This window comes from Falco biarmicus, chromosome 15 (assembly GCF_023638135.1).
Source record: "Falco biarmicus isolate bFalBia1 chromosome 15, bFalBia1.pri, whole genome shotgun sequence".
Classification (NCBI taxonomy): Eukaryota; Metazoa; Chordata; class Aves; order Falconiformes; family Falconidae; genus Falco; species Falco biarmicus.
The window spans coordinates 7,980,731-7,992,970 of record NC_079302.1 but is presented as its reverse complement, the minus strand read 5'-3'; the positions used below and the strand labels follow the sequence as shown (position 1 = coordinate 7,992,970).

General features: G+C 39.1%; 1 protein-coding gene across 1 annotated transcript; it reads left to right on the top strand.

Annotated features, from left to right (window-relative positions):
• Positions 1-2,008: 2,008 nt before the first annotated feature.
• On the top strand, positions 2,009-9,180 carry CLEC3A (C-type lectin domain family 3 member A). The gene is made up of 3 exons (XM_056360903.1): positions 2,009-2,190; positions 4,325-4,405; positions 7,552-9,180. The coding sequence occupies exons 1-3, from the start codon at positions 2,076-2,078 to the stop codon at positions 7,941-7,943; spliced, it is 588 nt and encodes a 195-aa protein (XP_056216878.1). The 5' UTR covers positions 2,009-2,075; the 3' UTR covers positions 7,944-9,180.
• The last annotated feature ends 3,060 nt before the right edge of the window (positions 9,181-12,240 follow it).

Here is a 12,240-nt window from a genome sequence, read left to right as displayed (position 1 = left end):
TGCTTGCCTCAGTATAGTACAATTTATTTTTCTGTCAGACTCATTTCACAGAAAGAAAAGAAAGCCTGTGTTAGAAAACTCCATTTCCTAGGAGCAGGAACAAATACATTCTGATACCGAGTCCTTCAACAGGCACACTAAAATGCTTGCTGACCACAGCTACTGTTCCTGCCTGTCTCAAAGCCTGGGGGATAGCTAAGGTCCAAGTGAAACAGCCCTGGGTGTTTACAGCTCCCTTGTCAAGGTAACCCAAAATTATCACTAGGTTAATACGTCAGGCTACAAGCTGCAGTGGTTCAGGACCAGCTTCATGTGCAATTCCACCAACAACCTCTGAGAATGCACCAAGTGAATAACTGGAGGTAGTTATTGATTCAGCTGTCTGCACTTAATTAGCTCATATTGATGTCCCAGTATCACTGGGATAAAATATGGATCAACCCTGAACTTAGGGCTAGTTCTAAATGACAGATTAAATCTTGAACCAGACCCTTGCCAACCTCCTTGTTTTCTTCTCTGACAGCTCACATTTCAGTTTCTCATGTGCTAGTTGGAATGACAGCCCTTTGCACATTTCACTGTGTACTGAAACACGCAGCTGTGGGAGTGATTTGTTAGACAGTTGTGGATGTGCGTGACTCGAAACAGCCATCTCTGGTGTGCTGTGCTCCGTAACAGCACTAAGGCCTTAGCATTGTCGATCCAGAGGTTTCCCTACACAACGTCACATACGTCAATATTATGAAGCAGGGCGACTGAAGTTTTGTCCTATCAGGGTGCATTTATGAAAAGTTTAGTAACTAACAGATGCTTACTGGTGATAGATTATTAGAATACAGCTAGTTGTTTAAGGGTATCCAAAACAGATGGTTCAGGTGTGTTTTACATTATACAAACTGCAAAAACACTGTACAAGGGGGTTGGAAAAACCCATGATGCAATCATGTAGTATAACAGCACTTCCCTAAATCTGAGCTTTCATTTAATAAAGTAATAAGTCTCTTGCTGTTACAGCTCTGAAATAATCTGGCAACATGAGCAGAATGTAATCAAGTCAGAGATGGCAAAGAGACATCTGGAACAACAGCTCTGAAGGGCATGAACAGTGCTTGCCAGCACCCCATCACGCAGTGATGACTTTGGTGTCAATATTTTAAGCAAAACCTCTCTTACTTGGGGAGGAGGGGAGAAAAAGAAAAGAGTGTATGGGTGGGCACATTATTGTGACAATTTCATTTGTCCACCAAAATCAGTGAGAGGTTCTGCTACTTATAGCAATTCCAGTTCAAAGGCAGCCCCAGAAAACTCCAGAGAGCTGAAGGGTGAATGAAGGAGAACTGAATGCGGAGATCTCTCCAGAGTGTAGAGAGACACTGTCTTGCTTCAAGCATCTTGTGCTTTACTCTTCTTCTGACCACACAGTCAGGACTTGGGAACCTTTGGAAGAGTATCCACTGTCTTTTGTTTCCCTGGCTAGACCCTGCTGATAGCACGTACTGCACTGGTCTTAATCAGAAATGTGGTCATATCTATTAGGCATTTATTAACTCTCCATAAAATAATAAATGCACGTCTCACATAATGTGATCTTAATGTATATATACACTCTGTGTGTGTAGTTGCAACGTTTGCATTTACTCAGGGGGTGACATTCTTTTTTTGTTTCAGTGTAAATAAGACCATTCCTGAGGCTGGCATTGCACAACATGTTTTTGGACATCCATCTCCTTTTCCGTACATTTTGGCTTCAAAGTTAAACAGGAATTATAGTGCTTATTAGTGGCAATCAGTGCACTGTTCAGTGCTGCTATGGCCTCTAAAAGCAACCTGTCCCAGCTGAACTCAAAATGGAAACTGGAATTTCAGATGAGACGTGAGAACAAGGGGGTGCCTTATGTTACAGCCAGCTTAAGTATTAAACACATTTCGTAAGCAAGGAGTACAGCCAACCCCATCACTACACTTTTATAAAACTGACCTCAGTCAGTCCCTTCTGAGATGGGTCTATGTGACTTGCTCTCATAGCTGCTAAAGAGAATTTCTTCAAGCTTCTCGTTAAGTTCTTTAAACGAGACATGGCACAAACAGGACTTAGGATTTTTCTACTCATAAGCATACTACTGCTGGATCAGACCATCAGCCAGGCTTCCAAATTCAAAGCCAGGAAGCACAGCAAACGTAGAGTGAAAGGTACTGGGTTTTAACTGGGAGGAGGGATAGAAGCTTATAGACTATGCAAGTTTACTATGTACTTAAATAACATTGCATGAACTAAAACCTAACATTATACAAATGTTTATTAACAGAGGACATTGGAGTCTATATTATACCCATTGACTTAGCAAAGCCAAGAATAAGGTGCCAGAATGAGTTCTAGAAAGAGCTGCATAACAGTTGTAAATACGTTGCTCTGTTATGCCTATTAATCGCATTATTTAGGACTCACAGGTACAGCTGAGAGAGGACTCTGGCTCATCATTCTCAGTTATATAGTTATATTGACTAAGATCAGAAGAATTAAAATTCATGTACGTATGATGGAAAAGAGCAGAATAAAATCTTCAGTCTCCAAGGGTTATTTGTTCAGATTTTTGTACCTTGGTCTACAAGGGTTATTGTTCATATTTTTGTACCATTTACTTAATTTTAACAGAATGTCTAATATTTGTGGAATATTACTTTACCTGCATGAAAAGTGCTGTGAAATGGCAAGTTAAACTAATGAAAAAGAATTAACAGGAAAAGATAAAGCATAATTTCCCAGAGCAAAGCTTGCAGAGCAAATACAAAACTGCTGAATGTTGTTTGGAAATGTCTGTGTATTTAATTTAAAGACTTATTTCTAATAAAAGAGGGTATGATGGAGGTTACACTGATGGCAAATATTTAAACTCCTAGTCAATGAAAAAACTGCAGCATTGATAAAGCCATTGCACAACATGATTACACTGCTCTGGAGCTATACAGTTATACAGACTTCCTTCTCTTTTTGAATCTCCATGGTTTTAAGCTTGGTGTCCTAAGGACAGAATGCTTATACATTTATTTTGCCAGCACATTTGTCTGTTAACTTTCCACTAATAACTTTTGAACGTGAAGCAATTTGGCAGAAGAATGAAATTCAGAGGATAAGTTTCCCAACAGTGGGGGGGGTGGGGGGTGGGGAAGTTCTGCATTAGTGTCCCTCTGTGAAGAGGGTGCACCAGGAGCTCAGCTTGTCCTGCTTTTGGACTCTTTTGAAGCAGAGGAACATGGACAGGCTCTTGTGAATTGGGACTTGCAGGGAGTAGCATGGATTGGGAAACTGGAAGTCCTGCCTTGGGGAACCAGGGAGTCATGAAGGACAGCTGGGGTTATCCCCACGGGCAGTAGGGAATATGGGGAAGAGACGAGCTTTCTGGGGTGCAGCTGGAGGATTAGTTGATGTAACACAGATGCGTAGGATCTGTGGTTTTGTTAGTTCTGCTACATGTGAAAGAGCTTATTTATTCCTCATGTTCATTACTGTGGCTTCTGGAAGGTCTAGTTATTGCTGCAATCAGATTGTCATCTTGTGCAACAGAGACATGCCAGCTAGTTGTTTGATGGTGGTGGAATATTATAATGATTAAGAAAAAAAAGAATGGAAAAGAGGACATGAAAATGGAGTTATGTATAAATTGTCTTGTCCCACCATCTTCTTGGTGCTTTTTTAAGTGCTGCAAAGTGGTGATTCAGACTGAATTTGTGACTCGAGTCGTCAGGCCCACTCTGTACTGACTGAAACAGGAAGGCTCCTCCTGGGGAGGGGAAGTTGCAGCTCAGCAAACTTGACTGCATACATTCAGACAGTGAAGTTGGATTGTATTAGTTGTTCCTCACTGTGTTAAAACAGACTTGTGTGAAACTTCCATGCTCACAGAAATAGCTTCTCTTTGAATAAACACAACTTGTGTCCTGCTATTATTTGCATGTTATATATACACACCCACCCCATGATGTACAGGTTCAAAAGTAAATAGGCAAATTTTGCTGTCAATTAGGTACCGGCACACTAAATAACAATTAGCTGCAATCATCCATGGTTTTCAAATCATTATTAGGGTAAAGTCCAACTGAAAATGAGATTTAAACTATGAGATTAAACGGTAAAGGTGGGTTCCTCCTGGTTTTTTTTGCAGGAAATCTACAGGAATCCTTTCATTAAGGAAGGATATTTAAAAGAAATCAAAACATCTCAGCAGTACATAAAACCATGGTATTTTGAAACAGCTTTTAACATATAAATATTTTGTGTGTGTGTGTGTGCATATCTGTTCATTTCTCTGTATTTCTTTTATTTAAGAAAAAGATGACCTAAAGACCCAGATTGACAAATTGTGGCGAGAAGTAAATGCTCTGAAAGAAATGCAAGCACTTCAGACAGGTAAAGCACCTTATATTGGTTAGTGGCTTCCAAAAGTTATCACTGCCTTTCTCTCTTCTTCACTCCCATCCTTCTCTTTAATGGGGATTTGTGACTGAGAAATACAACTCCTTAAAAGCATGGTATGCTATAGCTGTAATGGTGAGACAAATGTTGAAGGAAGCATTCAAGTAAAATGAAGTCTGAACTAACAGCATACAAGTGATGATTCCTCACTGAGAGCAAGGATTAATCTGGAGCAAGAACTGCTTTTGGTTTTTCTATGCACAACCCCAAGCTGTGATATTAGATATAATCAGAAAAAGGCCACACAATGAGGGTTACTGTATTTAAGAGCTTAGGTGGTCAATGAGTTAGGCCCCCAGCTTTGATATGAACATGGGCTACCTATCCATGCAAAAATGTTCATGGAAAAGACTGAGAATACCCCCAAAAGGAAGCTAAAAGGGCTGAGCCTTTTAGAAGTGTGCAGTATGTGACATTCAGCTGTGAATGGTGCCACAAAACTTCAAAGTAATACCCACTGTGAGTTCAGAAATATCCCGTCTCAATGTGCAGAGTTCTTTAAGTATTTAAATAGCCAGATGGAAATTTCCAAACAAAATAAGAAAGATAAATACACACGCACCTACTAGACAGTTGTGCTTTTTCACAGCTGTTGACACAAAACTTGGCATTTAAATATGTACAAGAGGACACTATAGAGGAAATTACATCATTCACATGAAACAGAACATATTTTCCTTAGGGATGGTAATATCTGGGTTGTCCTGGTTTAAGTCTTGGGTTACATAGAGCTTTTTGAGCTTTACAAAATATTTTTATGTTAAATTCCTTATAAGACTACTTTAGAAGTGTCTTAAAAGAGGGAGCCCCTGCTCGACAAGTAACTGTTGTTTGAAAGTAATCCTTGTATTGCTTCCAGAAGGAGCTTGAGAGTAAGCATGCAGTGGCTTAGAAATGAAACCAAACCCAGGAGATTTTCTATCCTCAAAACTTATTTTGAGCTATATTCTAAATTCAGAACCACACTGTTCAACTGGATTCCAGATTTGGCAAAAAGAGATCTATTGTCCCTCTAGCTCTGACTGAATTAATAAATGGCCTTATGATACTTGAAAAGGAGCTACTTTTTTAGCTTATGGACACTTCCAAGACCAACATCACAATCTGATTTCTTATTTTGCTTGAATTTCCTAGGTCTCCTTTCTACATACTGTGAAATATTGCCACATGCAATGCATTTAGCAGCACATACTTTCTCCCTGAAGAGGGCTCATCTCCATCATTATTGTAGCGTTGTAGAAGTACACAAGGTCTCTCTGACCTTTCCCATGAATATAATTTTGTTAAATAATTGAACATTTAGGAAATATGTTCATTTCTTTTCTTTGGCCATTAGTAGATTGAAATGTTTAAATTTGAAGGATAAGCCCTAATATAAAATTATGACCCTGAAAATGCAGCTAAGGAATGCAATGAATACTACAAATGGAAATACTAAAAAACTGAGACATATAAGATACGGTCCAAAGTGGATTTCCATATCCTGTTGATCAGATACATATATATTTTTTTTTTTACAAGAACAGATGACAGGAATTAGAAACAGATTATAGAAAACATCAGGACAGAAGATGTTCATACTGTTTCATGACATATTTCTAATGTAAGGAGATGAGTTTAAGCAATACATGAAATTATCTGGAAGGAGTCACATGCAGGATTCTAAAAATAATTGTTACAGGAGTTTATTCAAGGCCTTTGCTACCTTCCTTAGCTCAGAAGGAACACTCCTTTGAGGAGGGTTCTTTTCTCGTGCTTTTCTTGAGAGAACCAGTTTTTCACATATCTGCATTAGGAGAGCTGGAAAGCAAAGTTCAAGTATTCACCCCTGCAAGCCTGCCCACACAGACCTAGGGCTGGAAGAACTCTTGACAACAGTTCTGCAAGGCAATTTCAGTTACAGAGCATATGCCAAAATAATGTTCCAGTACATTTGGACTTTACATCAGGATTTCCCTGATATGTTCCAGTAGAACTAAAAGCAAACAGATTTATAAATGCAAATGTTTAGATTGTTTGGTTCAGATTGTCATGCAAGCTCAGTACTAAGTGTACACTTTTTAGAAGTGTTTACAGATTTAAGTCACTTCACCTCATTTGAATTTAGAGTTTGAAGGGATAGACTTTGCTGGAAAGACCAGCAATTAAGAACTAGAGAGGTGAATGTGTACTCTTCTGCAGGTGGAAATATACTTCTATAAATCATCCAGACAGATTTGTATTATGAATTTTAAATCAATATTTGGTGAACAGGACACGTTTAAAATGGCACTTTTCTGTCCTGCCTTTGTTTCCTAGGAACTAGGCTTATTTAATACATAAAACCACCTTTCTTTGGCACTTAAATATCATAAATATGAAAGACTTTTAGATATGTGTCATTACTAGAAAGCCAAGTATAGATTTCCTGATGACAAACTCACATCTGCCAACAATACAAACATCGATACCTCATCCACTCCATCAGTTTAAAGACTGAACAAATAAGGCAAAAAGGCATGAAAGCAGGACTATTTGCTAAAAAGAAGGCAAAAGATATGCTGACAACAGGCCTGGGCTATATTTTAGCATTCTGGAACAACAACATAAAAAAAAAATTAATCCTTGAGAGAATTACATTACTGGAGGGAATTTAGGGCTCAAGATCATGCCTATGGTTTATCAGCATAAACACAGGAACTGTTCTCCAAAGCACTTTGTAGTGTTAAGATCACAGCTATGTTTGTTGTTCCTCAGAAGCGCCTTTTCTCTGGAGCAGCTATAAGAGCATGCTCTGCTCTTGGCTGTCCCTTGTAGTCCCAGTTGTCTTGCAGAGTGTCTGTGAACAGTCTGTTCAGGCTGGGATCCCAAAGCCACACTAACATGCTGGCTGTGTAAAAGTTCCTTCATGAACAGGAGGAATAACAGGTAAGTCTGATCTTGCTGCCGCTTTCAGGTCCACCATGTGGAGGCAAGAGCTGAGGGACTTGTCTGCTTAATTCCCAATATGCTTTTAGAAAATTATCATTTTAGAAAACATTATTCAAACGTATAAGCCAAGCTTTTACTGAACATACAAACCAATACCTATCTATTCACAGTCTGTCTTCGTGGGACAAAGGCCCATAAGAAGTGCTACCTCATATCAGAGGGTACCAAACATTTTCATGAAGCCAACGAAGACTGCATAGCCAAGGGAGGGACACTGGCGATCCCAAGGAATAACGATGAAACAAACACTCTTCGAGATTATGGCAAGAAAAGCATGCCTAGAGTGTCTGAGTTTTGGTTGGGTGTCACTGACATGATAAACGAAGGGAAATTTGTTGATGTCAATGGTATGGCTCTACAGTACTTCAACTGGGATCGTGCCCAGCCCAATGGGGGGAAGCGTGAAAACTGTGTCTTTTTTTCTCAGTCATCTCAAGGCAAGTGGGTGGATGAAGCCTGCCATACTGCTAAAAGATATATTTGTGAATTTCTGATCCCATAATTACATGCACAAATGACCATGGCCATGTTTTGGGATATTAACATTTGGTTTTGCTTGTTAGTAACCCCTCCCACTTAGACAGTGGTGAGTTAAAAATACCCATTTCCTGCATTGTACTCACTCTTTCCTGAAACAGAAGTTTTCTTTATTAATTTATTTTCTATTCAGATGCTAAAATGTTATGTTTAGTGAGTGCTCTCATTATGTATAGGAATATATATTATGTTTTGATCTATTTTGTATCATATTTTGGCATATTATTTCAGCCTGATGTTCAGGTTGCTGGAATTCACCTCCTATTCTGTACTTTGCATCTCCATGGTAGAATAGTACTTACTTGAATACAGAACTCTAGTGAATTTATTGGAAGTTTACAAAAGATTGCTGTATGGTGACATGTGCCAATATCAGGTGTAGGAATCCTTTCAGTTCCAGTACTTAAGAGGGACTTTGGGATTATGGGAGGTCCTGTGAAAAATGGCCATGGCCCTTATAGAGTTTAATATGATGGATCTGTGACCAAGAGTTTTACCTATGGGTTAACAAAGCCAAATGAAACAGAAAAATCTGATGTTAATTTTTAAACTGCATGGAGTAAAAAGTGATACACTGTTAGAAAATGGGGGAAGTAACTGTTCTAAAACATCAGTTAGTCTAAACATGTTTGCTTTTAAATGTCTCAATTATGGTTAAATATTAGATGTCATTTGGAACATTCCCGTAGAAGAAACCAACGTGGGACTAGATCATACTTCTACTATGCAATGCCTTAATAAGACTTGCAAAAGCCTTCTCTCCTGCAGGATCAGAAAAAGGCTTTATAATTCAGGCAGTAACACCTGCCTGACAGCACAAGTAGAGAGGCTGGATCCCTTTTCTGGGCACAATATCACTGTTCATTCACCTCTCTCTCCACATGGCAGGCAGTATACCCAATTGGCACAAAAGAGTGGGGCCAAACCACAGCTCGTTAGCTCGTTTGGCCACATGAAAATTTTCCCCATTTAACACCTGACATTTGAAAATTAAGTAAAATGTGCTGTTTATTTTTTGCTGTTCTTAGCCTCGCAATAGAGATTTGCCTTTATGTTATAAATAGTGGTTCCTCTCTTGTGTGAAGGAATTTCATTCAAGTATTTAAATATATTGCTGTTAGGGGGCTAATTCCTACTTTTTATCTTATAGTTGTGCAAAATTTTCTAAAGTATGCAATAAATTTGTGGCTACTGGTATTTAATTGTAGTAGTATTTTTGACTACTTATGCATCCATGTGAAGGCCATTCTTTCTTAGGACTTTTCTTGAGGATTCAAAAGCAGTAACATCTTTGGGCACATTATACTACACCTTTTTTCTTTTACTAGTGTATATACATGCCACAGGACAAAATCTGAATCCCTGTTTGCCTAAATACTGTGTAAGATGCAGCTGTTCAATGCACCACTGTAATGTGTTATAATTAATTTTATCTTCCAACACTTAATATATTTGTAAAATAGGCATGATTCTGAATTCTCTTTAGCTCCTGAATTAAAATAAAGGAGCAAAATGTCCCCAAATATCTCCAATTCTTGTTCAAAATTATCAACCTTTGCTAAGGTTGGAATCAATATTCCTTTTACCTGATTTTTAACATGATTAAAAAGCCTGCAGTAATTTTGTAGGGTTTCTTTACCTCTGGCTTACCTGAAGTAAGTCAGTATCTCAGCATATCCCTATAGCTACAGTCAAATTGAAAGTTCACCACAAATTCCATAATGTGTTTACCTTTGAGGAGTTTATAAATTTATGTCCTATTTAATCTATTTCAGCCCAGCTTCTAAAGTTCTATGCAACAGTTGAAAATGTTTATAGATATTATTGGTGGATGTTTACCAACTAGTGGATACAGATACCAGATAAATAACTATTTGTTTAGTAGTGATTTACTCCACAAAGACAAAATTCACCATAGAGAAGTCAGTAATTAATTTCAAGATTCACAGCAGAATGCTTAGTAAATAACAAAGGGACGTAAACTAAACAGGAAAAATGATGGAGGAAAAATCAGCTGGATAGGGGTGGAGAGGAGATGGTAGGAGGATAAAAAACTCTTCCAGAAGTGCCTGCAAAGGGAGCAACAAAGATAGAAAGTAAAGTAGAAACACAGCAGAGAGCCAGACTTTGTCCTGTCAAATTAGCTGTCACTATCTTTCCTCTTGATCAAATGTGCCTGTTCAAAGTGAGCTCAGAGCAAGGATGAGTGTTTGCTGCCTGGTGGGCCTGCTTTGACCACTGCTGCACCAGTTCTTCTCCCCAGACCTTCGTTCCCTGCCTTTCTCTCTTGATAAACACATGGCATTGCCCATCTTTTCCATTCAAGAAGATTGAGCTCACTTCTCTACACTAGTCTCCCATAATTAGTTTCTGAAATCCTCCGAGGTCTTGAGTGGTGTTTTCCCTTCAAATTCCAGTTCTGGATTCCTCATCTCTCCAAAAATCACACAACTGTGCACCAGGGACCCCTGCTTCTCAGTACACGCACATACAGCTAGCAAAACGGATATAAGAGCAGTTTTATGTGCAGCTGGGGTGTTCTGCTCTGCAGGTGGGTGCTGTATCATGGAGTGGGCAGTCAGTGATTTCCAATTTGCACACTGGATAGTCATCACGATTCAGTTGGGAATTGCTTGGGTGACTGGGAATTCAACAGGACACACGAGAGCAACTTTTATACACATTACTGCAAAACCAACAACAGAAGAAGCTCCAACACTCACACCTAGTGGTGTAACAGGAGACTGCAGAGTTTACAAAGTTTGAAGTGCCACTTGAAATTGCCACTTAAAAAATTAAAGTGCCACTTTAGTTGCAACACAGGCAATGTAGCTTCCCGCCTTGCAGTCTCTCTGAGGAGAAACGTGCTATGCAGAACAAAAGTACTATAGGGGTTTTGCTGTGCCTAATTTGAACTGCATGAATATTTTATCGTTAGTACAAGCCTTGTCCCTCCACATTTGGAAAGAGGCAAACAACTGGCTTTAAGGGGTCCCAAATCCTCTTACTCATCACTGTTGACGCATGAAAAAGGAATATCTTCCATGAATCAGATAAGCCTTACTGGTGATCAAGTATCTTGCAGACAGCCTGTTGAATATCACATTTTAAAGTAAAAATGTGATGCATAATCTTAGATTTGTCCTAACAGCTGGATGACTGCTTATGAATTGAGGCAGAATTTGTCCCATGTAGACTTAGCTAAGCCTCTAACAGTTCCAGTACTATTTTCTGAGGGGAGGGGTGGGGGTGGGGGTGGGGGAGTGGGAAGTAAGGCTTAACTGTGCATACTTTCTTCTTTAAAGGAACTTTACTTTTTCCCCTGTTTATTTCATCCCTGCTGTGGCCTACAATTACTCCCTAAAGTCTAGAAACATTCCCTTCTTTATTGACTTTCTATTTACTATGTAGAAGGTTTTTTATAGTCTTTCTCCTACAAAGCCTCTATAGCTTCTCTTTTCTTTTAAAATTCCATCTTGTGGATCACTTTAGAGAAGGATAAAAACCACTACTAGATCTTGGAAACTAAATGATAGGTACCTTAGAAACAGTTCATTGCACTGATAAATAAAACACCAATCTCACTTACTGTTGTCTAAACAAAAGAGAACTTCCCTGGCGTGATGGTTTTGATAAAGCATTCCTTCCCCCAGCCAAGTGGGCAGAAGGGGATGGCTTGAGAGTGTTTTAAACATATGTTTGCTCTCTCAGGTTGCAGCTGTCCATAGGCTTAGAGAAATAGAGGGGGACAGTATTGCAGTGTGCTAGATAGCCTTTTCCTTCAGCAGGACCTGAGAGGAGGGTACAGATGGCCATACTCTAAATTGCTAGGAAGGAATAGCCCAGAGGCTGGGGTGCGTGCAAACATTGCTTCTTTGTGCAGCCTGTGGAGAAAAGGAGACTCTCTAGTACAGGGGTTTGAATGTACATAATCTAGTTCGGTTGGTTTTCTTGAGAAAATCACTTCTATGACATTCAGAGTATTACTTTGGCTCATACATGCTGTCAACTAAGTGGAAAAGAAGTTTAAAAATTTTCTTTGGTAGTGAGTAAAGTTACTGATACAGTACAGCAAGGAGCCTCTGGATGGCACGCTCAATCACGCAAGCTGCCTGTAAGATGGATATATTCAGACTTAAAAGCACTGATTTATTCTTCCATGCTTATGCAGAAGAAATGTGGAAAAATCCACAAACATAGATCCCTTCCATGAGCATAACCAAAGATGAATATTGGTGTAGTTAAAAAGAAAACCAGCAGTG